Raw genomic sequence first — 25,735 nt, 5'->3', positions numbered from 1 at the left:
AGCGGAAAAGAAATGTTTGTTTACGTCATGAAAATGAAGCCTTTTCATTTACCAATTTCTGCGCAAGGCTACAGAGGTCTGTGATGCGGCGGAAGTGACGCGGGGAGCTGTAACCTTCCACCAAACTAAGTTTTACTTTTGCAGAAGAATTCGTGTTTTGGTCTTGACCAAACTCAACATTGAAGCAGCACCAGCAGGGATTTTAACCCGCTCACAGCACTTTTCCTGATAAGACAGTTTTAGTCGCGCGTTAGGGACGGACTTTTACGGAGTTTGATAAAGATGGACTGAAATGTGTTAGCGCTGCTAGCATCGCGCTAGCAGGTAGCAAACACGCATTTGGTCGCCGCAGGTAGGTTGTATTCCGATTTCCCGATATCCCCCAAAGAACCCCGATATGCTTGATATTGTTCGTCTGTTGCCGTCATATTAACCGAGTTGGCTACTGGCGTTTGTTGGTGAAAGAGAGGAATAAGCTAACGCGAAACACGCTTCCTCTTCCTGCTCAGGTCTTCAGCAACGTTTCATCGGTGATGTTAAATGTGTGATCAGCGCTTTCAGCCTCTTTATCACCACATTATAAGTGTATTTGTCAGTATAAGCTCGTTGGATCCAAGTCTTATATGGGTGGATCTGCGGCGATGGAGCACTTCAATAGTTCTATTTCTCTGCCCATTTGTATTCTTCTAAAATGTAGCTTCATTTGTCCTCATCTAAAGCTGGAGACGTGTGAATGATGGATGGAGTCAGTTGGAGTTCTTCAAGGGCTCCAGAGTCATTCAGCCGGACCCGGACCTCTGCAGACACTCTGTCCAAGCTGGCCCACTTCATCGCACAAGCTGAAACCAAATCACAAATCCAGAAACCGCAGCAGCCGCCATCCCCCCTGAGCACCTGCGTGTGTCAGGAGTGTGGTAAAGGTTTTGCTTACGTCACTGACCTGTTGCACCACCAGGAGCTGAAACACACCCTCCCCAAACCCCACCGGTGTCCTCTGTGTGGCCAGGAGTTCTCCCTCCGCTCGTCTCTGCAGTTACACACCTGTGGTCGCGGCGCTGCTCCCTGCCAGTTCTGCCACAGGGAGTCTCACCCAGGTCTGTGTCCTGCTCGTGTCACCTCAGATTCCAAAGGACCGCAGGACAAGTTGCCTCACCTTCAGCCCCACCTCCTGGATGGCAGTCCATATGCATGTGCGCCGTGTGGGCGGGGCTTCAGCCAGAAACAGGCTCTGCTGCACCACCAACAGGCCGGCTGCAGCGAACCTCCATCACCGTCCGCTGAGTCCAGTGGCCTCCCAGACGATTCTCCACCAGCATCTGAAGTAGGCGTGACCAGACCTTATTCTTCAGACGTGCCCGGATCGAGCAGAACTGTCCACACTTGCTGGTTGTGTTCAAAGAGCTTTCACACCAAAACGGGACTGCAGCGCCATCAGCAGCACAGCCACATGGAAGAGGCGGAACCCCCCAGGGCAGAAGGTTCTGGTAGAGGATCACTACCTGATAAGAAGCTCCTGAACTGTCGCTCCTGTGACATGGTCTTCAGGAGTACCTCTAAGCTTTACCTGCATCGCAAAGAGAAGCACCGCAGGGAGAAAAATGTGAGACGAGACCCCACACCAGTGATAAAGAAACGGCGAAGGGGCGGGAAATATCCATGTCAGATCTGCGGGAAAGTTCTTGTCCATCATCTGTCGCTTAGAGCTCATTATAGACAACACACGACTCTGGCTTCTACGCACCCACCCAACCCCAAGTCAACAGAACTCGCACCAAATAAGCTGAAACTGAAGAAGATGGGGGAAAGCGCTGCTCCACAGGTCCCCAGGAAGCTTCGAGTGGACCCACAACACTGCAGACCAGTGCCTGAGGAGGAGGAGGCTGACGGAGAGTTCCCCTGCCCCTCCTGTGCAGAGATCTTCTCCCTGCACTCTGAGCTGAAGCAGCACGTGGAGCTGCACCAGTCGTCGGTGGCGAGGACGTGCTGCAGCGTCTGCTACACTCAGATGGACTCGCCGCGGTGGCGGAGCTCCAAGCGCCAGAGGTTCTACCACTGCATGCCCTGTCAGCAGGCTTTCGCAGCACTCCCCATGTTTCTGGAACACTGTCAGGAGCACCTCCGGGTTCGGGTGGAGGAGGACTCCCTGGCAGAGGGGGGCGCTCTTCCGCACAGCAAAGCCTGAACCAAGCCTCCGATCCGCTGTATTAACCCTTTGATGTTTCTGCTGGATCAGTGTGGATTACGATTGTAAATTAAGAACCGTGTCTGGAAACATCGGCCCTGCGAGTTCTTGATTCTGGTTTTCCTTATGAAAGTCTTAATAATCCCGGTAAAGATTGTGGTTTTGTTTTTGTTTTTTTAACTTCAGTGAGGGAAGAATTTAACTTGCAACTGTGACCTGCAACCTTTTCACACAGCAACAGTCTTTGTTTGTTTGATTAAAAGCTTGAATTATATTTGATTCTGCCAAAGTATCAAATGTATGATTTAACTTCTTGCTCCTCAAAGTCTCGATGCTGGATCCCACCAACCTCCACGTCCCAGCATCAGACAGGAGGACTCGAAGAGTCTTGTGGGATGTTCCAGCACTCGTGCCTGATCTGGTTTATCTGGTGACACTGGAGGGCTGAAGCTTGGAGGCTGCCATGTTGCTGCCGGTCTGCTCGGTAGCAGTCAGGTTATTTCTATGCAAACGGCTTCATGTTCTGCTGGAAGAACTGGAACAATCATAAACTTTTCCAAAACATTTCATCTGCTGTGAATGTACTTTTTGGTTTTCTGGTAAGTTTGTGTTTCATAGATCATTAAAATGACATGAGTTGTCTGTTTTTCTGTACAAAACTTGAATGTAAATAGTGTTCCTTTGTTCCTTAGCATCATGGACAATAAGGAAACATAATTTGAAAAGCTTTATTTTATTTGAACAAAATTTGCCATGATAGTAAATAGTAATTGATTGTGAAGAAAAACACTGAGAATTTTGTTTTCCATAATGTTATGCAAGCGTTGAAAGAGGCTCCATACATTAAACGTTACATTTACTGCGATCTAAATGATGTATACTGCTAAATATCGATTAAGATGTGAATAATCTTGTATTTATTTGTCTTGTTCTTCTCTTTTGTCTGAGCAGTCTTTTCCGCCCATGTGCAGTTGTCCGCCTGGCCACGGGCGGCGCTGCGCGGACCAGTCACACGTGATAGTGACGCCATTTCCGTTCTCTGCGCACGCTGGTCTTCCGCGGTCTTCGAGACGTGAGCGATTGATTTTTGTCTGAGTAAAACAGCAAAATGAGTAAAGCACATCCTCCTGAGCTGAAGAAGTGAGTTTTTCCCCTTTATTTAGAAAATGTGGTTTGGATCCTAAAACCTAACATTCGACGCAAAGAGCTTTTAAAACCAGCCGAGCGCCGCTGGAAAATAAGCTAACGCTAGCTCGCTGTTTCCACCAGTCTGGCCCGTCCATTGTGTGTAATTGTGCCTTTTATCTTTACAGGTTCATGGACAAGAAGCTTTCATGTGAGTGGAATTTAGTTTAAGTCCGCTGTTGCGTTTAGAACATTACGTGTGTTCAGATGTGTAATGTTATCAGGCATCGAGAACAACCCGGACAATCGCGCTATAACGTACATCGGTCGGTGAAATATACAGACATTAAACCAAAGTAACCGACAGTATCCATGGTGTCGCTTCGCTGCAGTGAAGCTGAATGGAGGCAGACACGTTCAGGGAATCCTGCGTGGATTTGATCCCTTCATGAATCTGGTGGTGGACGAGACTCTGGAAATGGGTCCCGGAGGACAACAGAGCAGCATCGGCATGGTGGTCAGTACCACGGTCCCCAAATAACTAGCTGTTTTGGCCTTCAATAACGTAATAACTCCGTATTGTTTGGGGTTGTTTTTCAGGTGATCAGAGGAAACAGCATCATCATGTTGGAGGCCCTGGAGAGAGTATGAAGACTCAGAAGGAGCCACTTCATCCACATCTGTCTTTCTTTTGAAGTGTAACCCGTCAGATTTCCAGTCACGTCTGTTTTGTTTGGACATTTTTTGATTTGTGAATAAATCCCTTTTTTTTTAAAAAAAAAATGTCTAAAGGGTCTAGTGTTTATTTCAGATTTGTTAAGATTGAGAATCTATGGTTATCTATGTTACATGTTGGTTAATTGTATAGTTTTTGGGCGGTAAAGATTTAGCATAAAAAGTGCAACATTTTTCACCAATTCGTGGGGAAACTGCCTGCGTCCAGCTGTAGTACCGGCGGGGGGCGATGGGGGCGCTGTCTGGAAGCGGAACTTTAATTTAGACGTCACGCGTTTCCGTGTTTGACGCTATGTGGAGAGCAGCCATGGCGGAGGAGGTCGGCAACGCGCTGAAGTCGGTGATGGAGCGGATAAACCAAGCGGCTGCTCGCCGACAGAAGGTAAGCGGGCTCCGGGGGCCGCCGGGCTCCGGGGGCCGCCGGGCTCCGGGGGCCGCCAGGCCCCGCGCGCGGCGCTGTTGCGTGACCGGGACGAAGAGCTCAACCTTTGGACCTGAGCAGCAGGAGGGCTGCAGGGCTACCTGGACCTGCATGACATGGTGGGTTCCTGGGGCGACAGTCAGGGCAGGACCGTTTCCAGATCGTCGGCATGGCAACCGAGCTCCTGAGCGCAGAGTTTAGGGTCTCAAGTGATGAAATAAGGGATTTCAGATGGTGGGCGTGGTTTAAAGGCTGTCCGCTAACATTCGCGTCTCATCGGTGGTTCTGGAGCTCGTCGTGGGTTCGTGCACGTGTGAAGATCTGGGTCCGGGCGGTTCTGACCAGCTGCGCATGCGTCTGGGTCACTGGTCCAGTTCACCCATCACCACTGTTGTCCTCACACCGTCAAAAGCTCCTCTGGTGGTTCCTGCTGTTCTGGTCCCGACGGTGCTTCCAGCATCATGTCTGCTGGATCACAACCACCTTTCTATCAGTCAGAGTTTGGAAGTTCCGTAGAACCTGTTCAGAACTTGCTCATTCTCCTCCAGGGATGTCTTTCATTTTAGTCCTGGAGCTTTTAACGGGTACTTGTGTCGGTGTCAGCTGCGCTGGCAGGATGAGGGGTTCTGGATGGTTCTAGCTCGCTTCTCTCCATGTTCCCTGATGTTTATCCTCCAGTTTTCTCACTGTGGAGGTTCTGTTCCACGTGGCTGCTGCTCTTCATCTCAATGTTCAGGAGCAAACCTCAGGAGCTCAGCTGGCTGATCAGAGTGGGGAGTGTTGGCCGGGACGCGGCCCACATGGGGCTGCGGTACCGATCCGGTTGAGCCTCCTCGTTTGCTGCTTAATCAGCTGTGTATCGGACCAGGCAGGTTCAGGTGGTTCAGGGATTTTCTTTGATCTTCAGGCACTGCCGGCTGTGTTGCCGCGCCTTGTTGCCGTCAGCAAGACCAAACCTCCAGACCTGGTGGTGGAGGCCTACAGGCAGGGGCAGCGCAACTTTGGGGAGAACTATGTGAGTACCTGTTCGCAGAACTTTAGAAAAAAAATGGCCCCGGCTCTGACCCGGCTGACCCGCTCATCCATCTGCTGTGCAGGTGAACGAACTGCTGGAGAAAGCTTCAGATCCTCTGGTAGGTGCACACATCAAATGGAGCTGATTTCTTCCACTGACGGTTTTCATAACTCCAGATTTTAGGCTCATGTCCAGAAATCAAGTGGCATTTTATCGGCCACCTCCAGAAGAACAACGTCAACAAGCTTCTGGGTGAGCGAAGGTCACCTCTGTCCTCCAGAACGTCTGAAAGTCCTGACTGTTGCTCCACCTTCCAGGCGTTCCCAACCTCCACCTGGTGGAAACTGTGGATTCTGTGAAACTGGCTGATAAGGTCAACAGCTCGTGGCAACGGATCAGAGGAGCCAGCCCACAGAGGTTAAAGGTCATGGTGCAGGTCAACACCAGCGGGGAGCAGAGTAAGCACGGCCTCCCTCCAGAGGAAACGGTGAACGCGGTGAAGCACATCCTGTCGGAGTGCTCCGCCCTTCACTTCTCAGGACTCATGACCATCGGTCGCTACGGTTACGACCTCAGCCTTGGCCCCAACCCAGATTTCCAGGTAGAGAAGACACGTGTGCGTGCGTGTGTGTGTGTGCGTGTGTGTGTGTGTGTGTGTGTGCGTGTCCTCAGGCGTAAGGTTCTGCTGCGTTTATTCTTTTGGGTCTGACCCGTGTCCCCCTGACAGATGCTGCTCGGTCGCAGACAGGAAGTGTGCGACACTCTGAAGATTCCCCAGGAGGAGGTGGAACTGAGTATGGGCATGTCCACAGACTTTGAACACGCGGTGAGTTTCAGTATTTATCAAGATGAACGTGTGGATGTGACCCAGCTGTCCAACGGTGGCTCCTTAAACGGGTGATTGCTCATAAAGACGTTTATATTTCTATCCTCTTCCTCTCTTGGTTTTATCAGATAAACGTTCCCGTTGATTTCTTTGACAGACGTGTCACATTCCTAATGTCAGAATCAAGAATAGAAATTCACCTCTTTGATGGATCTTGAAAGTCAGAACTTTGATCTCCTCTCACCCGTAGATCGAGGTGGGAGCCACCAGTGTCCGAGTTGGGAGCATCATATTTGGAAACAGGGAATATCCAAACAGTGCAGCCAACACTCCTAATCCCAGTCCAGCTCCCAGTCCAGAAAAAACATCCAAGATGGTGTCAGAAGAGGCAGCCAAGAAGATGCAGCACCTGTCTGTATCTGGACACTGAGAAGCTCCGCCCCTCCTCGCCAGCGTGGAGGTGATCCATCAGATTAATGTTGTGTTCAGAAACCTCCCCCTTCGTCAGTGTTGTGAGGCTCTAACGAGCTTCTGCTGTCACTAAACGCTCCTGTACAGATCAATCAGGCAATAATCCGCTCGTCTTTTCTATCTCCCCGGCCTGAAATGTGAATAATTCCTCCATGTTTTTGATGACGTCAACTGTTGGGTGAATAAATTGGGATCCCTTTAAGAGCCGACTCGGCCGTCGGTGTGCTGCGGTTTGTGTTCCACCTGTGTCAAATGTGCCTTTCTGACAGATTTCGGTGTTGGACGCTGCGGCGGTGGACGGCGGCGTCCCCAGTGAGCCCGTTTACCCGACTACAACAGTCCCATTATCAGATTACGCAACCGATCACTTCTATCATCTTAGATCCAGAATCTGATTTGAGACTTTTCGGCCGCTCTCGGGTCCCGTTGGACACGTGCGTCCTCAACATTTAGTGTCCACGGAGACAAAAGAGTCTTTATTCCACAAAAATGAAGAGAAACCCAATGAACTTTAACAGATGACAGATTCAACACTTCAGAGCATCAATGTTGGATTTAGAGACTAATTTCTAGCTTTTGTCACCTTTTGAAAACTGCTACAGTTTAACTTATTAGTTGTAACTTCATATTTACACTCAGATTTGATGTCACTCATCTGTAAATTTAATAAATGCTCAATAATTATCATTTGAAGTGTAACTTAAAACGTGTCAACATTAATTATCAGATGAATTTACAAGTGAAATGTGAACGTGTGACCTGAAACCGGGAAAGGACTGAAAACCCACATCCATGAAAAGGAGACAAACCACAGGAAGAGGTCGACCTCTTGACCTCAGCGTCGAGGCAGGAATCTTCTAATGAGGAATACACACCCTTCGCTCACGAGGACGCCCGCCCAATCCTGCCGTCAGACCCTGAAGGAAGCGATTGGGTGAGCGGGCGGCGCCTCCAGCTCCAGAGGACGACAGCAGCTTCCCGTACGACCAGGAACAACGTTGCCAAGAAAAACAAACAAGAATGTACATTTCTGGCAGTTTCAGATAATAAGAGACGGCGCCGTATCTGTCCAACACGGCGGTGACTCGGTTTCCATGGCGATACATCCACACTTTACCCTGGACCGTCCACATTCATTCAAGTGAATCCCTAATAATGTTGCTAAATGCTAACATTGAGCCTAAACCAGTTTCTTGGCCTCAAAGAAGCTCTTGAGATGCTTCATCTGCCAAATGCCGGTGAGGATGAGGATGAGCGTCTGAGCGATGGACCACCACAGGACGCGCTGGTTGGTGCTCTCACTGGTCATGCGGAAACGCTCCTCTCGATACTGCAGACAGAAGAACGAGTGAGGACAGGAATTAAGACTCAGAGATCATCTGTGTTCTCACGGACCCTCTGATAGTTCTGCTCCTTCTGGATCTGCTCCACCTGGTCCAGCAGCTGTCGCACTCGCAGCTGCAGCTCGGTCAGCTTGTCCTTAGCTGCGATCTCAGGGTAGTTGTTGGTGTGTTCTCCCACCTGAATGTCCAGATGGACTCTCTAGAACATCAAGAGACCTGAGCCGTTAGTGTGACAGGACAAGCAGGCATATATATCCCACAGCTCCAGAAGACAACCTGGTCTCTCACTCCCTTTACTCATTAAACACGTCTGCAGGTCACATGATCACCGCCTGGGCCACAGCCACCAAGTCTATCATTTCCCCAACACGCTCAGTATAATCGGTGCCTTGTGACACCAGCAGAACCTCCATCCATACCAGTTTCCCTCCTGCAAACAGCGCCATCTTGGTGGAGTTGGAGTGAAGACAGATCTGATGTTCTCCAGGAGTGTGAGAGGTGAAGGTGAAGCGCCCGTCGGAGCCGTACTGACGAGACAAGATGATCTGTCCCAGGTGAAAAACACAAGTCTTTAGCTTTCATCCTGCTTCACGTGAAGCATCAACTCATCAGCTAAAACCTTCGTGTCTGGATCTTTGATCTCAACGTGCATCCCGAGACCTGGGGTGGAAGGCAGGAAGGAACCCGTGTGCTTGTCCCACAGCTGAGTCCTGTACTTCCCTGTCAGACAGGTGAAAGACACAGGTGAGGGGGAAGGTTGTGCTCATAGAAGAGCTTAATGTCATCCCAGTAAGTGGAGGCTTCGGTCTTCCAGGATGGACACATGATGAAGGGAACACAAGCCTACCTGAACGCACTACGTTGCCCTACTCCTGAAATTAGTGATCTTGTTGTAACAAAAACCAAATGAGCGTTATTACAGCTAACTCAAATGTGTTTAACTTTTATCAAGAAACGGTTGATGAGGAGCGTAAGAAGCTCATTTTAACGTTATAATAACAGATAACCCTTTCACTCTTTTAGCAGCCAATCTTCTCTTTAACAATCACGTCACTTACTAAATACAAGGTCTTAGTTTAATCCAGCTGCTATTTAGCTAGCATGTTAGCTCACCGATAACCATGGTTTCATCTGGGATTTCTTCAATGAAACATTTCTTCTCTGTCTCTCCTATGTGGAAATACAGAGCAAGACTGGGAGACAGCAGAGCTAACAGCAGTCCGACCGAGACCGAACCCGAACCCGAACCCGAGACCGAGACCGAGACCATCCTGACAAGAAGCTGTGGGCCCGCAATTCCGGAAGTGAAGACGAATGCGGCTTCTTTTTTCTTCTTCGCTTTCTTTTTTCTTCTTCTTCGTCTGTTTCTGCTCCTTCTAGCATGGGCACGATGTGCCTCATCACCGCCCCTGGTGGTATATTCTACTCATTACAACATAGTAACAAAATCTGGTATTTATTGATCGTATTCATTGGAAACAATATCCAAATAAGGTAAAAATGAAAATGAGATAATACAGAATTTACTCTTAAAAAATAGCACCCCCCCCGCCAATGAATCGCCAAAAGACCCAAGGCTGGCTAAATCGAGAGAGTGAATTTGGAATTGTATGATTACTTTTTGTTATTCCGTTTATTATTATATTTTTGGGAGTTGGAGACGTCTACGTCCGTTAGTTTGTCTGGACGATCGTGTTTTGGGGATTTCCTTATTCACGTGGACATTTATACCCCGTGTTTGGTTTGTCAGGCAGTGACTATACAGGAAGAAAAATTCATGTTTTTTTATGGGACCAAAACTTTATTTAATGGTATTTATTAAGCTTGAATCGCTTATACAGACGTCATTCAGCATTGGTCAGATTAACCACAGAGAATCTTTAGTTAGGTGAAAAACGCTTTCATCCAGCGTGACTCCATCGCTTCATATGAGCCCTCATTGGCCCAGTACTCCCAGTAAACCCAGTAAACCCATTACATCCGTCCATTCTCGCCAATCCGCTCATCCTCGCCCCTTCACGGTCTCATTTTCCTCAACGCAACTTTACGGAGCCAGTTTACGGTCATTGGGTTCAGATGTTAAACGCATTATTTAAGATAAGATTCTATCGTTTCAAAATGAAAAAGATTAATTTGGGGGAAAAAATACCAATCTTTGTTTAAAAGTTTCCGATGTCTAAAAGAAAGTATTTAAATTAGAGATTATTTGCTGCTTGGCTAGATTTATGAGTTGTGCTTCTGTTTGAAAGTAGGATCTTTACATTTCTCAATGTTGTATTATCTGGTAAGATTCCGGCTGCTGCCTGACAGACAGGACTCAGGGAGGCGGCGCCCTGCGGCGGCTAACAGCTCGGCTCCGCTTTGACAGACAAACAGAGAAGATCCCGGAGAAGATCCCGGAGAAGATCCCGGAGAAGAGTCGGGATTTCTCTGGCTGTTCCCGCCTGACAGCTTCCCGCTACGGTCGGTCCGACTGCGCTCGATAACCACACGGTTGCTAGTGCGATCCTTTTACGAGCTACAGTGGGTGCCACTGTAGCTAGCCAAGCTAGTTAGCATTAGCCGAGCAGCTAATCAGGTGGAGGCTGACAGCCCGACTCTGCTTTTCCGGACATCCAGATCCAAAGAGAAGGTAAGACCGCTGCCCCGAGGACCGGGACGGGTCCCACCGAGCGGAACATCCTCGCTGGCTGGAATAAACACGCTGGTCGCGGGTTTCACGACCAAATTAACAGATTTAGCTCGAACTTGGATGAGTGCAGACATGTAGAATAAGATGAGAACCAAACGATCCGGTTGAATTGGGGATTTAGATGTGACGTAATGCAGGACCAGTTGGCCCCGCATCGATCGCAAAGATGGACTTTATAGATCAGTCACCGGGCCAGGCAGGGATGGGATGGCTGAGGGAAATGAAAGCTGTGAGGCCTGGGCTCCACGTGTTCAGAACCCTGACCCCGACCCTGAACCTAACCCACAACGTCTTCAGAGCCCTAACTTTGGCCCTGGTCCCTGGTCCTGTTCCTGTCCCTGGCCCTTTTCCTGTCCCTGGTCCCTGGCCCCTGTCCATGGCCCGGTTCCTGTTCCTGTCCCTGGTCCCTGTCCCTGGTCCCTGGTCCCTGTCCCTGGTCCTGTTCCTGTTCCTGGTCCTGTTCCTGTTCCTGTCCCTGGCCGCTGGTCCTGTTTCTGTTTCTGTTCCTGTCCCTGTTCCTCTCCCTGGTCCCTGGTCCCTGGTCCCTGGCCCCTGGTCCTGTTCCTGGCCCCTGGTCCTGTTCCTGGTCCCTGGCCCTGGCCCCTGTCCCTGGCCCCTGCCCCTGGCCCTGGCCCTGGCCCCTGCCCCTGCCTCTGGTCCCTGGCCCTGGCCCCTGTCCCTGGCCCCTGCCCCTGGTCCCTGGCCCTGGCCCCTGCCTCTGGTCCCTGGCCCTGGCCCCTGTCCCTGGCCCCTGCCCCTGGTCCCTGGCCCTGGCCCCTGCCTCTGGTCCCTGGCCCTGGCCCCTGTCCCTGGCCCCTGCCCCTGGTCCCTGGCCCTGGCCCCTGTCCCTGGCTAACCCAGGGACACCGTGGTCATAATCCCACCACCTTCACATCAGAGGACATTTAATGTTTCAGTGTGATGTCGTCACCACGTGATCTAGACTTCATCAGTGGTGACGTCTGCTGCTCTGACCTGCAGGTGTCACAGTGTGTGTGTGTGTGTGCGTGTGTGTGTGCGTGTGTGTGTGTGTGTGTGTGTGTGTGTGTGTGTGTGTGTGTGTGTGTGTGTGTGCGTGCGTGTGTGTGCGTGTGTGTGTGTGCAGGGATGGTGCAGCCACAGCCCGAGGGTCCGATGCAGTGGGACATGTCAGCAGACGAGAGCGGGGGGGTGCTCAGAGTCCCCCCGGAGCTGGCAGCCAATGAAGTGTTCACACGGTTGCTGAGTGACAACCAGCAGCTTCGAGGTAACGACTCGGGACTTGAGCGGGGACGGAGGCCAGAATGTGGGCTCTGAAGGCCAGAACCGGTCCACATGGATCAATAGATTCTGCCTGTGACGATGGCGTCTCGCTGCGTCTCCTCCCCCCTGCAGAGACGCTGAGGAGGAGCAACCTGGCGCTGCGGCAGCGCTGCGAGGAGATGGAGGGGTGGCAGCGCCGGAGCCGCGAGGACCGCGAGTTCCTCAGCTGCCGCTTCCAGGAGGCCAGGGCTCTGGTGGAGAGGCTGGCAGAGGAGAATCACTCCCTGCGGGGCGTCGTCAATGGACCCGCGTCCTCCTCGCCCCCCTCCAGCCAAGCAGAAGACCTGCAGGGCCCCCCACCCCCAAAGGGACCCGTGGATGGAGCGCAGGTGAGCTACGCTAACGCTCACCTGTTGGAAAGCAAACGTCTGATCGGCTGCTCTCTGCAGACGCTGGAGCAGAGGGACGGGACCAGGCTGGAGGAGGCAGATCAGTGCACGCAGACCACGCCCCCCCGCAGTTTGGTAAGAACGACTCGTGAGGGGCCACCTGGCCAGGTGAGCCTGTGGTGGCTGTCGGTCTGCTCACCTGTCAGGTGTGAGGCTGGAAACATGCGACCGTCCCCATCTATTACATTTAGTCCAGGCAGAAAATCATCTCCTCTAAAAGGACAGAGACGCTCTTCGTTTGAGAGCCGTCGTTACGGTAACGGAGAGCTCAGGTCCACCTCCATCTGTCCTGTGTGTCCTCAGCCTGTAGAGGGCGCCAACGACTTCCTCCAGCTGCTGAAGAGCCACAAAGAGAAGCTGGAGGAAGGAATGAGAGACCTCCGGAGGAAGAATGAAGAGGTGGAGAGAGAGAGGGATGAAAGCGAGAAGGAGAGAGAGAGGATGAGGCGCTGCATCGAGCAGTTATGGAGCAAACTGGCCCAGGCACAGGTGAGAGCAGCACAGGTGAGAGCAGCACAGGTGAGAGCAGCACAGGTGCCTGGGCAGGTGTAACTCTGTACAGGTGCCTGGGCAGGTGTAACTCTGTGCAGGTGCCTGGGCAGGTGTAACTCTGTGCAGGTGCCTGGGCAGGTGTAACTCTGTACAGGTGCCTGGGCAGGTGTAACTCTGTACAGGTGCCTGGGCAGGTGTAACTCTGTGCAGGTGCCTGGGCAGGTGTAACTCTGTGCAGGTGCCTGGGCAGGTGTAACTCTGTGCAGGTGCCTGGGCAGGTGTAACTCCGTGCAGGTGCCTGGGCAGGTGTAACTCCGTACAGGTGCCTGGGCAGGTGCCTGGGCAGGTGTAACTCCGTACAGGTGCCTGGGCAGGTGTAACTCCGTACAGGTGCCTGGGCAGGTGTAACTCCGTACAGGTGCCTGGGCAGGTGCCTGGGCAGGTGTAACTCCGTACAGGTGCCTGGGCAGGTGTAACTCTGTGCAGGTGCCTGGGCAGGTGTAACTCCGTACAGGTGCCTGGGCAGGTGCCTGGGCAGGTGTAACTCCGTACAGGTGCCTGGGCAGGTGTAACTCCGTACAGGTGCCTGGGCAGGTGCCTGGGCAGGTGCCTGGGCAGGTGTAACTCCGTACAGGTGCCTGGGCAGGTGCCTGGGCAGGTGTAACTCTGTACAGGTGCCTGGGCAGGTGTAACTCTGTACAGGTGCCTGGGCAGGTGCCTGGGCAGGTGTAACTCTGTACAGGTGCCTGGGCAGGTGTAACTCTGTACAGGTGCCTGGGCAGGTGTAACTCCGTGCAGGTGCCTGGGCAGGTGCCTGGGCAGGTGTAACTCTGTACAGGTGCCTGGGCAGGTGTAACTCCGTGCAGGTGCCTGGGCAGGTGTAACTCCGTGCAGGTGCCTGGGCAGGTGTAACTCCGTACAGGTGCCTGGGCAGGTGTAACTCCGTACAGGTGCCTGGGCAGGTGTAACTCCGTACAGGTGCCTGGGCAGGTGCCTGGGCAGGTGTAACTCTGTACAGGTGCCTGGGCAGGTGTAACTCTGTACAGGTGCCTGGGCAGGTGCCTGGGCAGGTGTAACTCCGTACAGGTGCCTGGGCAGGTGTAACTCCGTACAGGTGCCTGGGCAGGTGTAACTCCGTACAGGTGCCTGGGCAGGTGCCTGGGCAGGTGTAACTCCGTACAGGTGCCTGGGCAGGTGTAACTCTGTGCAGGTGCCTGGGCAGGTGTAACTCCGTACAGGTGCCTGGGCAGGTGCCTGGGCAGGTGTAACTCCGTACAGGTGCCTGGGCAGGTGTAACTCCGTACAGGTGCCTGGGCAGGTGCCTGGGCAGGTGCCTGGGCAGGTGTAACTCCGTACAGGTGCCTGGGCAGGTGCCTGGGCAGGTGTAACTCTGTACAGGTGCCTGGGCAGGTGTAACTCTGTACAGGTGCCTGGGCAGGTGCCTGGGCAGGTGTAACTCTGTACAGGTGCCTGGGCAGGTGTAACTCTGTACAGGTGCCTGGGCAGGTGTAACTCCGTGCAGGTGCCTGGGCAGGTGCCTGGGCAGGTGTAACTCTGTACAGGTGCCTGGGCAGGTGTAACTCCGTGCAGGTGCCTGGGCAGGTGTAACTCCGTGCAGGTGCCTGGGCAGGTGTAACTCCGTACAGGTGCCTGGGCAGGTGTAACTCCGTACAGGTGCCTGGGCAGGTGTAACTCCGTACAGGTGCCTGGGCAGGTGTAACTCTGTACAGGTGCCTGGGCAGGTGCCTGGGCAGGTGTAACTCCGTACAGGTGCCTGGGCAGGTGTAACTCTGTACAGGTGCCTGGGCAGGTGTAACTCTGTACAGGTGCCTGGGCAGGTGCCTGGGCAGGTGTAACTCCGTACAGGTGCCTGGGCAGGTGCCTGGGCAGGTGTAACTCCGTACAGGTGCCTGGGCAGGTGCCTGGGCAGGTGTAACTCCGTACAGGTGCCTGGGCAGGTGCCTGGGCAGGTGTAACTCCGTACAGGTGCCTGGGCAGGTGCCTGGGCAGGTGTAACTCCGTGCAGGTCACCAGTCTTGACGTCATTGAAGGTGTGTGTGTGTGTGTGTGTGACGTGTCGCTGCTGTGTGTTCCCAGACCACTGGTGCAGCTGAAGAGGCTGTTCAGCAGCGTTCGGAGGCCCAACACTCCTCTGACTGGTAGGATGCTCTACAGGAGCGCTCCCAACACGCCGTCTGTAGCAGCTGACTCACCTGTCTCCTCTCACCTGTCTCCTCTCACCTGTCTCCTCTCACCTGTCTCCTCTCACCTGTCTGACTAATCTGACCTTCAGCCTCTCCTTTGACCTTCTGCTCCTGTTTTCAGCTCCAGCTTGGCCAAACTAACAGAGCAGCTTCAGGCCACACAGGGCAGGTGAGCCCACGGCTCTGTGTGGTCCTCTTCTCAGCTCTGCCTGCGCACGTGCGTGTGTGTGTGTGTGTGTGTGTGTGTGTGTGTGTGTGTGTGTGTGCATGCATAACTACACACACGTGTTATATACATACGTGTGTCTATGGAAGAGCGTTATAGCACATGAATAAACAAATGCATATCTGGAGCTATTTGATAGCAGACTTCAGTCAGTCGAGTGTGTGACTTTGCTCTGAAGGTGTGTGTGTGTGTGTGTGTGTGTGTGTGTGTGTGTGTGTGTGTGTGTGTGTGTGTGAAGGTATCGTGAGCTGGAGGAGAAGCTAGATTACCTGCAGAAGAGTTCAGCTCAGCGGGACAGAACTGAAACTCTGCTCAAGCAGAAGGAGAAGGACTGCGCTCAGGTGAGTGGTTCACCTGTGGACGTGTGTGGTTCACCTGTGGACGTGAGTGGTTCACCTGTGGACGTGTGTGGTTCACCTGTGGACGTGAGTGGTTCACCTGTGGACGTGTGTGGTTCACCTGTGGACGTGAGTGGTTCACCTGTGGACGTGAGTGGTTCACCTGTGGACGTGAGTGGTTCACCTGTGGACGTCACATCCAGAGGTGAGTGGTTCACCTGTGGACGTCACGTCCAGAGCTGAGTGGTTCACCTGTGGACGTGAGTGGCTCACCTGTGGACGTCACGTCCAGAGGTGAGTGGTTCACCTGTGGACGTGAGTGGCTCACCTGTGGACGTCACGTCCAGAGGTGAGTGGTTCACCTGTGGACGTGAGTGGTTCACCTGTGGACGTCACATCCAGAGGTGAGTGGTTCACCTGTGGACGTCACGTCCAGAGCTGAGTGGTTCACCTGTGGACGTGAGTGGCTCACCTGTGGACGTCACGTCCAGAGGTGAGTGGTTCACCTGTGGACGTCACGTCCAGAGCTGAGTGGTTCACCTGTGGACGTGAGTGGCTCACCTGTGGACGTCACGTCCAGAGGTGAGTGGTTCACCTGTGGACGTGAGTGGCTCACCTGTGGACGTCACGTCCAGAGGTGAGTGGTTCACCTGTGGACGTCACGTCCAGAGCTGAGTGGTTCACCTGTGGACGTGAGTGGCTCACCTGTGGACGTCACGTCCAGAGGTGAGTGGTTCACCTGTGGACGTCACGTCCAGAGCTGAGTGGTTCACCTGTGGACGTCACGTCCAGAGCTGAGTGGTTCACCTGTGGACGTGAGTGGCTCACCTGTGGACGTCACGTCCAGAGGTGAGTGGTTCACCTGTGGACGTCACGTCCAGAGCTGAGTGGTTCACCTGTGGACGTGAGTGGCTCACCTGTGGACGTCACGTCCCTCGTCTCCACTCCCTCTGGCCTTTTGTTGCTTCCAGCTGGCCAAAGACTGTGAGGCTCTGAAAGCTCAGGCAACATCTCTGTTAGGGGAGCTGAACGAGCGCCAGAGCTGCCTGGAGAAAAGTGAACATGAACGTAAACTGCTGGAGGAAAAGTAAGTTGTGAGGGGCGTGCACGTGGGGGGGCGTGCACGTGCGGGGCGTGCACGTGCGGAGCGTGCGCACTGCTAACAGGTGTCCTGCTGGTGTCCAGGCTCTGCAGTAAGACTAAAGCCCTGCAGGGGGCAGAGCGCGAGCTGGAGCAGCAGAGGAAGCAGCATCATGTGGCCATGGACGAGCTGCTGCTGCAGAGCCAGAACCTGGAGCAGGCCCTGAAGACCGAGAGACACGTGGTGACCGAGGAGAAGTGGGTGTCGCACACGTGCACCAGCGCGCACACGCACACACACACACACACACACACACACACACACACGCACACACACACACACACACACGCACACACACACACACGCACACACACACGCACACACACACACCTGAGGTCAGCGTCAGGGTCAAGCATGAGCTGAGTGACTCTGCCACTGGTTGAAGGAGAAGATTGTTTCCTGTGGCTCTGAAGTTGGCTGGTAGTCCAGGATGTCCTGGGGGGGCAGGACTACCTGGGGGGGGGGGCAGGACGTTGCCCTTGTTGCCCCGCCGTGGCTGCTTCCACTCCGGTGACTTGCTCTGCTCTTCTGTTCTTCAGGAAGAAGCTGACTCAGCTGCAGCACGCCTACACCTGTCTGTTCAAAGATTATGATTCCAAACTGAAGAACGAGGTAGGACTCAGCTGTTGCCTCACTTCCTGTTGCCTGACTTCCTGTTGCCTCACTTCCTGCTCACAGTCAGCCAGCGTGACCTGGAGTGTGTGTGCAGCTACAGGGGGGGGATCTGTGCAGCCGCCTGGAGGAGGCAGAGAGGGCTCTGGCCCTGAAACAGGACCTGATCGATAAGCTGAAGGAGGAGGTGGAGCGGCAGAAGGGATCCCTGGAGACCGTTCCTGTCCTCACTGCACAGGTAGGGAGGTCTCCCCTGGGCTGGGACCGGTGCTGCTGGAGGTCAGAGGTCAAGGTCGGTAATGAAGAGGCTTGTCCGGCGAATGGTCGGGCTGCTGTGTCTCCTCAGGCTGAGATCTATAAAGCAGATTTCCTGGCAGAGAGGGAAGCCCGAGAGAAGCTGAACCAGAAGAAGGAGGAGCTTCAGGAGCAGCTGACCCAGGCGCTGGCGGACATCGACAGGCTGAAGCAGGAAGCCACCTCACGGTAAACGCCGCCGTCCAGCAGCTGCGCGGGAGACGCAAAGCCAACGGCTGCGTGCTTGTCTTTCAGAGCTTGTATGGAGCAAATGAAGCTGAGGCACCGGGAAGAGTTCACGCCGAGACCCCCCCACATCCCCCCTCCCCAAGGTACACACACCTGCGGTTGGCCTCAGGCCTTCCCAGAACCGTGGAAGGGCGAGGCCAGCCTGCACGCCACGTGTAGCTTCGGCGTCTAGGTTTGTTCATTTCCTGTCTCCCTGGTGTGTAGGGATGTTCCCTGGTGGTCCGCCCTTCAACACGGTGCCCCCCCGCCTCCTCGTTTCGTACTCAAGGTCTGGGGCCGGTCGGTGATCCGGGGGCGGGCAGAGCCGAGGAGCTGCCAGACTTGTGCTGTCCCAAGTGTCAGTACCAGGCCCCAGACATGGACACGCTACAGATACACGTGATGGACTGTATCCAGTAGCCGGGGGGGGGGGGGCACGCCGCCGTTTCCACCTGTTCCCATCACACACACACACACACAATAAAACCACATGTTGATGGTGGCACCTTAATGTGACACACACACACCTGCACACACACAGGAGACTGCTGAATGTTCCATTCAAATCAGTGTTACATGAATCAGCTTTGGCTTTGAAGGGGGGCTTCAGCTGCGGGGGCGTGGCCAAACGGTGGGGGCGTGGTCAAACAGGACAATGTGAATATGAGCTTCATAAATGTGTCTTGTGTCTGCGTTATCTCCAATATTGATAATTGTGTATTAGAGATGGTCTGTGTTCACGTCTGTGCTGCTTTACCCCACAGGCTAACTGATGCTAACCAATGCTAACTGATCGCCTTCCTTACAGTGTATGTCCCACTGTCCTTAATTATGAAAACGACGTTTCCAAATGAAGATTTATGAAATAAATCCTTTATTCATTAGTGTGTTGACTTATGTATCATTTTAGTGTCTGAAATTGTAGAAATCTACAGAAGAATTAGTATTATTTTACAGTCAGAGAGAGCATCAGGTCACATGTCAAACAGGGTGAGAAGCATAAATAGCTGCTGGGATTAGTGAGGATGTTAATGACCCCCCCCACACACACACACACACACTCAGATTATTTAGATTGTAGCGTAGTCAGGATAACTACTGATGTTTTAATCTGACCTGTGTGTGAGTGTGTGTGTGTGTGTGCCTGTGTGTGTGTGTGGAGGTGTGCCTGTGTGTGTGTGTGTGTGTGTGCCTGTGTGTGTGTGTGTGTGTGTGTGTGTGGAGGTGTGCCTGTGTGTGTGTGTGTGTGTGTGTGCCTGTGAGTGTGTGTGTGTGTTCTAGCCAATCAGCAGCTCATTAGGATCCACTTAGCACTGACGTCATTAAGCTGCTTACGGGCAGCAGGTGAATGGATGAGAAACAGACGTTGTTTATATTCATTCATCAGACGGTGACATGATGAAGTAGTTTGGTGGGACGAGATTCTGGACCGGAAGAACCAGATTCTGAAGGTGTTGGAAGCGTTCTGTGGAATCTGACTGATCCTCGTTGCTCACATGGACCTCGGCGGACAGGTAACGTGTGACCGGACCTGAGGCCTCTGATGAGGCAGGTGGAGCCGGAGGAGGAGTGAGATGAAGACCGAGTCCACCACGAGTGCAGCTCTGATAAACGTGTGATGCTCTTCAGGGGTGTTCAGGGGCCGGGGCAGGTCTGTGGGGGTGTTCAGGGGCCGGGGCAGGTCTGTGGGGGTGTTCAGGGGCCGGGGCAGGTCTGTGGGGGTGTTCAGGGGGCCGGGGCAGGTCTGTGGGGGTGTTCAGGCCTGTGGGGGTGTTCAGGGGCCGGGCCAGGCCTGTGGGGGTGTTCAGGCCTGTGGGGGTGTTCAGGGGCCGGGCCAGGCCTGTGGGGGTGTTCAGGTCTGTGGGGGTGTTCAGGGGCCGGGCCAGGCCTGTGGGGGTGTTCAGGGGCCGGGGCAGGTCTGTGGGGGTGTTCAGGGGCCGGGGGAGGTCTGTGGGGGTGTTCAGGTCTGTGGGGGTGTTCAGGGGCCGGGGCAGGTCTGTGGGGGTGTTCAGGGGCCGGGCCAGGTCTGTGGGGGTGTTCAGGTCTGTGGGGGTGTTCAGGGGCCGGGGCAGGTCTGTGGGGGTGTTCAGGTCTGTGGGGGTGTTCAGGGGCCGGGGCAGGTCTGTGGGGGTGTTCAGGGGGCCGGGGCAGGTCTGTGGGGGTGTTCAGGGGCCGGGCCAGGTCTGTGGGGGTGTTCAGGTCTGTGGGGGTGTTCAGGGCCGGGGGCAGGTCTGTGGGGGTGTTCAGGTCTGTGGGGGTGTTCAGGGGCCGGGCCAGGTCTGTGGGGGTGTTCAGGCCTGTGGGGGTGTTCAGGGGCCGGGCCAGGTCTGTGGGGGTGTTCAGGGGCCGGGGCAGGCCTGTGGGGGTGTTCAGGCCTGTGGGGGTGTTCAGGGGCCGGGGCAGGTCTGTGGGGGTGTTCAGGGGCCGGGGCAGGTCTGTGGGGGTGTTCAGGTCTGTGGGGGTGTTCAGGGGCCGGGGCAGGTCTGTGGGGGTGTTCAGGGGCCAGGGCAGGTCTGTGGGGGTGTTCAGTCTGGGTGTAGGGGGGGGTTGGGGTTCAGGGCAGGGGCCGGGGCAGGTCTGTGGGGGTGTTCAGGTCTGTGGGGGTGTTCAGGGGCCGGGGCAGGTCTGTGGGGGTGTTCAGGTCTGTGGGGGTGTTCAGGGGCCGGGCCAGGTCTGTGGGGGTGTTCAGGTCTGTGGGGGTGTTCAGGTCTGTGGGGGTGTTCAGGGGCCGGGCCAGGTCTGTGGGGGTGTTCAGGGGCCGGGGCAGGTCTGTGGGGGTGTTCAGGCCTGTGGGGGTGTTCAGGGGCCGGGGCAGGCCTGTGGGGGTGTTCAGGGGCCGGGGCAGGTCTGTGGGGGTGTTCAGGTCTGTGGGGGTGTTCAGGTCTGTGGGGGTGTTCAGGCCTGTGGGGGTGTCGACAGTCTGGACACGATACGTCTCTGTGTCTGCTACCAGCAGGTGACGCCACAGCTGATGCTGGCTGTAGGAACCGCTGTGATTGGCTCCTTCCAGTTTGGTTACAACACCGGAGTGATCAACGCTCCCCAGAACGTGAGCTTCTCAGATCTTAGAGGGCATCTAAATGTTGTGAAGAACCAGGCTCCACTTTGAACTGGGGCCGTCTGTTGTGTCTGTGCTTCAGATCATTGAGAGCTTCTACAATGAGACGTGGAGCAGCCGGTTTTCCGAGGCCATCTCGGAGAACGCTCTCACCGCGCTGTGGTCGCTCTCTGTGGCCATCTTCTCCGTGGGAGGGATGTTGGGCTCCTTCTCCGTCGGCCTCTTCCTCAGCCGCTTTGGCAGGTGTGACCTTCGATACCCGTTTCATGACATCATTTCCTGTTTCACAGCAGCCGTGCCAACAGTGAAAAAGCCCTCTTGTCCCTAAAGGAAGAACTCCATGCTGGTGGCCAACGTTCTGGCCTTTGTTGCTGTGGCTTTCATGAGCTTTTCCAAGCTGGCTGCCTCATTTGAGATGCTCATCATTGGACGTTTCATTGTGGGGGTGTACTCCGGCCTCTCCACTGGCTTTGTACCCATCTACGTGGAAGAGATCGCCCCCACGCACCTGCGAGGGGCCTTAGGAACGCTGCATCAGCTTGGAGTAGTTATCGGTATCCTTGTTGCACAGGTGAGACACACGTGATCCTCCAGTGGACGATTGAGAATTGGTCCTGTTTTATGGGAGGTTGAGGTCATCACGCTGTGGTGGATCATGACCAGGAGTCACATCTGCCATGGGGAGGGAGGTGTTGGGATCTAGCTAGGATGCAGAACCCAGGACATTAGCTGGACACACGTCAGGAGGAGCTGGAGACTGTTGCTGAGGTGTCCAGAAGACCTCCGTTCCCTTTGTTCATGTCTAAACCTGCTGAAGCTTCTCATGAGCAGGGTGGTGTGTCTGTCACGCAGGTCTTCGGGATAGAGGCCATCATGGGGAACGCCTCCCTGTGGCCCCTCCTCCTGGGGTTCACCCTGCTGCCAGCAGTCCTCCAGTGCGTCCTGCTTCCCTTGTGCCCCGAGAGCCCCCGATACCTCCTCATCAACTGCAACGAGGAGAGCAAAGCCCGCAACAGTGAGTCGGCAGTTTCACATGTGCTCGAGGGCAGAACCTGAAATCTGTTTTCCAGCCTTGATGAAGCTGCGAGGAACCGAAGAGGTGAGCGAGGACATGCAGGAGATGAAGGAGGAGAGTCAGCAGATGCAGAGGGAGAAGAAGGTCACCATTCTGGAGCTGTTCCGCTCCCCCCTGTACCGCCAACCCATCCTCGTCGCCATCATGTTGCAACTCTCACAGCAGCTGTCGGGAATCAACGCTGTAAGTCACATGACACAGGAGCGCCGGAACGAGCCGAGGCGTCCGCCGGCGTGCTGGTCACCCTGGCAACGTTACTCCTCTGCAGGATCCTGAGGACAAACATCTGGGTCTGGGCCATCTGAGCAGAAAAAAGCGTGTTTAGAGGAATTTCTGATCCTTTTCAGGTGTTTTATTACTCAACTGGGATCTTTGAGCGAGCGGGAGTGGCCCAGCCTGTTTACGCCACCATCGGCGCCGGAGTGGTGAACACGGTCTTCACTGTGGTGTCTGTAAGTCCAGCACGTGAAAAAGAGACTGCAAGTCCAATACATGAGTGACATTTGTCCTGTGCAGCTGTTCCTGGTGGAACGAATGGGCAGGAGACCGCTTCATCTCACTGGTCTGATGGGAATGGCGGTTTCAGCCGTGCTCCTCACCGTCGCCATGCTGCTGCTCGTAAGCTCGGAGATCTCATTTGCTTAATCTGTTTGGGAGTGAAGGGATTGAAAGGTAGTGTGTGTTGCTCAGGACCAGCTCAGATGGATGTCCTACATCAGCATTCTGGCTATCTTCAGCTTTGTGGCTTTCTTCGAGATCGGCCCCGGCCCCATCCCGTGGTTCATCGTGGCCGAGCTCTTCAGCCAGGGGCCCCGGCCGGCCGCCATCGCTGTGGCTGGGTTCTGTAATTGGACCGCCAACTTTTTAGTGGGGATGTGTTTCCAGTATGTGGAGGTAAAAACAGATCTGATACAACTCTTCTGGGTCAACAACCCTTTATAAAGGGCTAACCCTAACCAACCCTAACCCTTTATGAAGGGCTAACCCTAACCAACCCTAACCCTTTATGAAGGGCTAACCCTAACCCTAACCAACCCTAACCCTTTATGAAGGGCTAACCCTAACCAACCCTAACCCTTTATGAAGGGCTAACCCTAACCAACCCTAACCCTTTATGAAGGGCTAACCCTAACCCTAACCAACCCTAACCCTTACCCTTTATAAAGGGCTAACCCTAACCAACCCTAACCCTTTATGAAGGGCTAACCCTAACCAACCCTAACCCTTTATAAAGGGCTAACCCTAACCAACCCTTACCCTTTATAAAGGGCTAACCCTAACCAACCCTAACCCCTACCCTTTATAAAGGGCTAACCCTAACCAACCCTAACCCTTTATGAAGGGCTAACCCTAACCAACCCTAACCCTTTATAAAGGGCTAACCCTAACCAACCCTAACCCTTACCCTTTATAAAGGGCTAACCCTAACCAACCCTAACCCTTTATGAAGGGCTAACCCTAACCAACCCTAACCCTTTATAAAGGGTTAACCCTAACCAACCCTAACCCTTTATAAAGGGCTAACCCTAACCAACCCTAACCCTAACCCTTTATAAAGGGCTAACCCTAACCAACCCTAACCCTTTATAAAGGGCTAACCCTAACCAACCCTAACCCTAACCCTTTATGAAGGGCTAACCCTAACCAACCCTAACCCTTTATGAAGGGCTAACCCTAACCAACCCTAACCTTTACCCTTTATAAAGGGCTAACCCTAACCAACCCTAACCCTAACCCTTTATGAAGGGCTAACCCTAACCAACCCTAACCCTTTATGAAGGGCTAACCCTAACCAACCCTAACCCTAACCCTTTATGAAGGGCTAACCCTAACCAACCCTAACCCTAACCCTTTATGAAGGGCTAACCCTAACGAACCCTAACCCTAACCCTTTATGAAGGGCTAACCCTAACCAACCCTAACCTTTACCCTTTATAAAGGGCTAACCCTAACCAACCCTAACCCTAACCCTTTATGAAGGGCTAACCCTAACCAACCCTAACCCTTTATGAAGGGCTAACCCTAACCAACCCTAACCCTTTATGAAGGGCTAACCCTAACCAACCCTAACCCTTACCCTTTATGAAGGGCTAACCCTAACCAACCCTAACCCTAACCCTTTATGAAGGGCTAACCCTAACCAACCCTAACCCTTTATGAAGGGCTAACCCTAACCAACCCTAACCTTTACCCTTTATAAAGGGCTAACCCTAACCAACCCTAACCCTAACCCTTTATGAAGGGCTAACCCTAACCAACCCTAACCCTTTATGAAGGGCTAACCCTAACCAACCCTAACCCTAACCCTTTATGAAGGGCTAACCCTAACCAACCCTAACCCTAACCCTTTATGAAGGGCTAACCCTAACCAACCCTAACCCTAACCCTTTATGAAGGGCTAACCCTAACCAACCCTAACCTTTACCCTTTATAAAGGGCTAACCCTAACCAACCCTAACCCTAACCCTTTATGAAGGGCTAACCCTAACCAACCCTAACCCTTTATGAAGGGCTAACCCTAACCTACCCTAACCCTTACCCTTTATGAAGGGCTAACCCTAACCAACCCTAACCCTAACCCTTTATGAAGGGCTAACCCTAACCAACTGATGTCCCCGCAGCAACTCTGTGGCCCGTATGTCTTCATCATCTTCACCATTCTGCTGCTGGGCTTCTTTGTCTTCACCTACTTCAAAGTGCCAGAGACCAAAGGACGCACCTTTGATGATATTGCTGCAGAATTCCGGGAATTAGCTGGTCAGGGGGCTGACAAGTACTCCGCCCCTGAGGAGTTCGACATGCTGAGGGGGGACCACCCGAGCCTTTAAAGGCATGCCTGCCCCACCTGTAGCCCAGATACCTGATACCTGATAATTGTAAATGTGCTCAACATTCACTCCATAATTGAAAAGACAAATTAGCACTTTAAAAAGGTTCTTGTGATTTAAAAACAAAACAAACTGAGTTCAGGTTTTGACCAGATTGAATTTGTGACACTTTGACGATCAGACATGATGATGGTGAAGCCTCTTGACCTGAAACGTCTTCAGGAAACTCCACCTGTCCAGGACGGCCCATTGGGTGGGCCAGAACCAGAACCAGACATGTTGCAGATCTTTGTACTGCCAGAAATGTAATTACCTGCTTGTGATGTGGAGGTAAAAATGTTTCATGGACTAAAACTATAGAAATGATCTTTGGCCAAATAAGACTATATGTGGAATCTGAGATTTTAATGTTTAGACCAATATTGCAGCATCTAACTTGACTTTCTGCAGACTGAACATTTGTTAAGGTCTAAATAGTGCTGACAGTCCTGTCAGGTGTAAAAAGAATCTCTTGGTTATTACAATACAGCCAGTAACACAAAAATCTGGACATTTTTGATTTTGTATGATACAATTATCCTCATTAGATGCTACATTACTCTTAGAGAGAGGATTAAATGCTTTTAAACAACTCTTAACATATACGTTGCATATTTCTCTTTATTTTTTGGTTTTGTTCAAGTCCAGACAGGATTTAGCCTTTAAATATGTATTTGCAGATTTCAAAACAGCAATAAA

The 25,735-nt window shown here is 53.3% G+C and overlaps 6 protein-coding genes and 1 long non-coding RNA gene across 14 annotated transcripts; 5 read left to right on the top strand and 2 right to left on the bottom strand.

Moving 5' to 3' along the window:
• The first annotated feature begins 90 nt into the window (after window positions 1–90).
• LOC105418987 (zinc finger protein 271) lies at window positions 91–2,841 on the top strand. Its single transcript, XM_011620228.2, has 2 exons — window positions 91–352; window positions 720–2,841. Exon 2 carries the CDS (start codon window positions 734–736, stop codon window positions 2,180–2,182), a length of 1,449 nt encoding a protein of 482 aa, XP_011618530.1. The 5' UTR covers window positions 91–352; window positions 720–733; the 3' UTR covers window positions 2,183–2,841.
• A 321-nt stretch (window positions 2,842–3,162) lies between these two features.
• Window positions 3,163–4,090, top strand: snrpg (small nuclear ribonucleoprotein polypeptide G). The gene is made up of 4 exons (XM_003978831.3): window positions 3,163–3,322; window positions 3,496–3,518; window positions 3,700–3,824; window positions 3,908–4,090. The coding sequence occupies exons 1-4, from the start codon at window positions 3,291–3,293 to the stop codon at window positions 3,956–3,958; spliced, it is 231 nt and encodes a 76-aa protein (XP_003978880.1). The 5' UTR covers window positions 3,163–3,290; the 3' UTR covers window positions 3,959–4,090.
• A 182-nt stretch (window positions 4,091–4,272) lies between these two features.
• Window positions 4,273–7,463, top strand: plpbp (pyridoxal phosphate binding protein). 2 transcript variants are annotated; one of them, XM_011620227.2, is made up of 8 exons: window positions 4,273–4,424; window positions 5,371–5,478; window positions 5,561–5,596; window positions 5,655–5,730; window positions 5,796–6,079; window positions 6,206–6,304; window positions 6,555–6,764; window positions 7,045–7,463. In XM_011620227.2, exons 1-7 carry the CDS (start codon window positions 4,335–4,337, stop codon window positions 6,732–6,734), a joined length of 873 nt encoding a protein of 290 aa, XP_011618529.1. In that variant the 5' UTR covers window positions 4,273–4,334; the 3' UTR covers window positions 6,735–6,764; window positions 7,045–7,463. The 2 variants fall into 2 exon arrangements, with proteins under 2 accessions (XP_011618529.1, XP_003978883.1); XM_003978834.3 differs by lacking the exon at window positions 7,045–7,463 and having other exon boundaries at window positions 6,555–6,984.
• Window positions 7,266–9,456, bottom strand: tmed4 (transmembrane p24 trafficking protein 4). The gene is made up of 5 exons (XM_003978833.3): window positions 9,232–9,456; window positions 8,738–8,838; window positions 8,538–8,663; window positions 8,171–8,317; window positions 7,266–8,105 (listed from the first exon to the last, which is right to left on the bottom strand). Exons 1-5 carry the CDS (start codon window positions 9,386–9,388, stop codon window positions 7,956–7,958), a joined length of 681 nt encoding a protein of 226 aa, XP_003978882.1. The 5' UTR covers window positions 9,389–9,456; the 3' UTR covers window positions 7,266–7,955.
• A 951-nt stretch (window positions 9,457–10,407) lies between these two features.
• ikbkg (inhibitor of nuclear factor kappa B kinase regulatory subunit gamma) lies at window positions 10,408–18,923 on the top strand. 6 transcript variants are annotated; one of them, XM_029827874.1, is made up of 15 exons: window positions 10,408–10,750; window positions 11,916–12,056; window positions 12,185–12,441; window positions 12,502–12,609; window positions 12,805–13,005; window positions 15,091–15,152; window positions 15,319–15,366; window positions 15,662–15,764; window positions 16,733–16,848; window positions 16,947–17,099; window positions 17,442–17,514; window positions 17,612–17,752; window positions 17,861–17,997; window positions 18,064–18,140; window positions 18,262–18,923. In XM_029827874.1, exons 2-15 carry the CDS (start codon window positions 11,918–11,920, stop codon window positions 18,342–18,344), a joined length of 1,698 nt encoding a protein of 565 aa, XP_029683734.1. In that variant the 5' UTR covers window positions 10,408–10,750; window positions 11,916–11,917; the 3' UTR covers window positions 18,345–18,923. The 6 variants fall into 6 exon arrangements, with proteins under 6 accessions (XP_029683734.1, XP_029683735.1, XP_029683738.1 ...); XM_029827875.1 differs by having other exon boundaries at window positions 10,410–10,750; window positions 12,805–12,990; XM_029827877.1 differs by having other exon boundaries at window positions 10,413–10,750; window positions 12,502–12,576.
• On the bottom strand, window positions 15,841–16,755 carry LOC115247176 (uncharacterized). The gene is made up of 5 exons (XR_003886228.1): window positions 16,679–16,755; window positions 16,446–16,589; window positions 16,213–16,411; window positions 16,090–16,144; window positions 15,841–15,903 (listed from the first exon to the last, which is right to left on the bottom strand). It is a non-coding gene; the product is annotated as an uncharacterized lncRNA (long non-coding RNA).
• Window positions 18,924–19,302: 379 nt separating the features above from the next.
• LOC101065106 (solute carrier family 2, facilitated glucose transporter member 1-like) lies at window positions 19,303–25,365 on the top strand. 2 transcript variants are annotated; one of them, XM_029827881.1, is made up of 10 exons: window positions 19,303–19,550; window positions 20,990–21,085; window positions 21,177–21,337; window positions 21,425–21,665; window positions 21,947–22,109; window positions 22,165–22,352; window positions 22,517–22,621; window positions 22,686–22,787; window positions 22,860–23,063; window positions 24,791–25,365. In XM_029827881.1, exons 1-10 carry the CDS (start codon window positions 19,533–19,535, stop codon window positions 24,995–24,997), a joined length of 1,485 nt encoding a protein of 494 aa, XP_029683741.1. In that variant the 5' UTR covers window positions 19,303–19,532; the 3' UTR covers window positions 24,998–25,365. The 2 variants fall into 2 exon arrangements, with proteins under 2 accessions (XP_029683741.1, XP_029683742.1); XM_029827882.1 differs by having other exon boundaries at window positions 20,993–21,337.
• Window positions 25,366–25,735: the final 370 nt, after the last annotated feature.

The sequence above is a fragment of the Takifugu rubripes genome, chromosome 20 (genome assembly GCF_901000725.2).
Source record: "Takifugu rubripes chromosome 20, fTakRub1.2, whole genome shotgun sequence".
Taxonomy (NCBI): Eukaryota; Metazoa; Chordata; class Actinopteri; order Tetraodontiformes; family Tetraodontidae; genus Takifugu; species Takifugu rubripes.
The sequence above is the reverse complement of the archived record's forward strand: the minus strand, read 5'-3'. Positions and strand labels throughout refer to the sequence as shown.

Bases quoted from the DNA above. Each gene is read 5' to 3' on its own strand.
- plpbp (XM_011620227.2), top strand. From the start codon at position 4,335: ATGTGGAGAGCAGCCATGGCGGAGGAGGTCGGCAACGCGCTGAAGTCG. The intron at 5,731-5,795 runs GTGAGCGAAGGT...TCCACCTTCCAG, and splicing joins CAACGTCAACAAGCTTCTGG to GCGTTCCCAACCTCCACCTG. The intron at 6,080-6,205 runs GTAGAGAAGACA...TCCCCCTGACAG, and splicing joins GCCCCAACCCAGATTTCCAG to ATGCTGCTCGGTCGCAGACA.
- tmed4 (XM_003978833.3), bottom strand. From the start codon at position 9,388: ATGGTCTCGGTCTCGGTCTCGGGTTCGGGTTCGGGTTCGGTCTCGGTC. The intron at 8,664-8,737 runs GTTTTAGCTGAT...CACCTGGGACAG, and splicing joins TCAAAGATCCAGACACGAAG to ATCATCTTGTCTCGTCAGTA. The intron at 8,318-8,537 runs GTATGGATGGAG...TTGATGTTCTAG, and splicing joins TGTTTGCAGGAGGGAAACTG to AGAGTCCATCTGGACATTCA.
- LOC101065106 (XM_029827881.1), top strand. The intron at 21,086-21,176 runs GTGAGCTTCTCA...TCTGTGCTTCAG, and splicing joins TGATCAACGCTCCCCAGAAC to ATCATTGAGAGCTTCTACAA. The intron at 22,788-22,859 runs GTAAGCTCGGAG...TGTGTTGCTCAG, and splicing joins CCGTCGCCATGCTGCTGCTC to GACCAGCTCAGATGGATGTC.
- snrpg (XM_003978831.3), top strand. From the start codon at position 3,291: ATGAGTAAAGCACATCCTCCTGAGCTGAAGAA. The intron at 3,323-3,495 runs GTGAGTTTTTCC...TTATCTTTACAG, and splicing joins CATCCTCCTGAGCTGAAGAA to GTTCATGGACAAGAAGCTTT. The intron at 3,519-3,699 runs GTGAGTGGAATT...GCTTCGCTGCAG, and splicing joins CATGGACAAGAAGCTTTCAT to TGAAGCTGAATGGAGGCAGA.
- ikbkg (XM_029827874.1), top strand. From the start codon at position 11,918: ATGGTGCAGCCACAGCCCGAGGGTCCGATGCAGTGGGACATGTCAGCA. The intron at 13,006-15,090 runs GTGAGAGCAGCA...GTGTGTTCCCAG, and splicing joins CACAGGTGAGAGCAGCACAG to ACCACTGGTGCAGCTGAAGA. The intron at 17,515-17,611 runs GTAGGACTCAGC...GTGTGTGTGCAG, and splicing joins ATTCCAAACTGAAGAACGAG to CTACAGGGGGGGGATCTGTG.
- LOC105418987 (XM_011620228.2), top strand. From the start codon at position 734: ATGATGGATGGAGTCAGTTGGAGTTCTTCAAGGGCTCCAGAGTCATTC.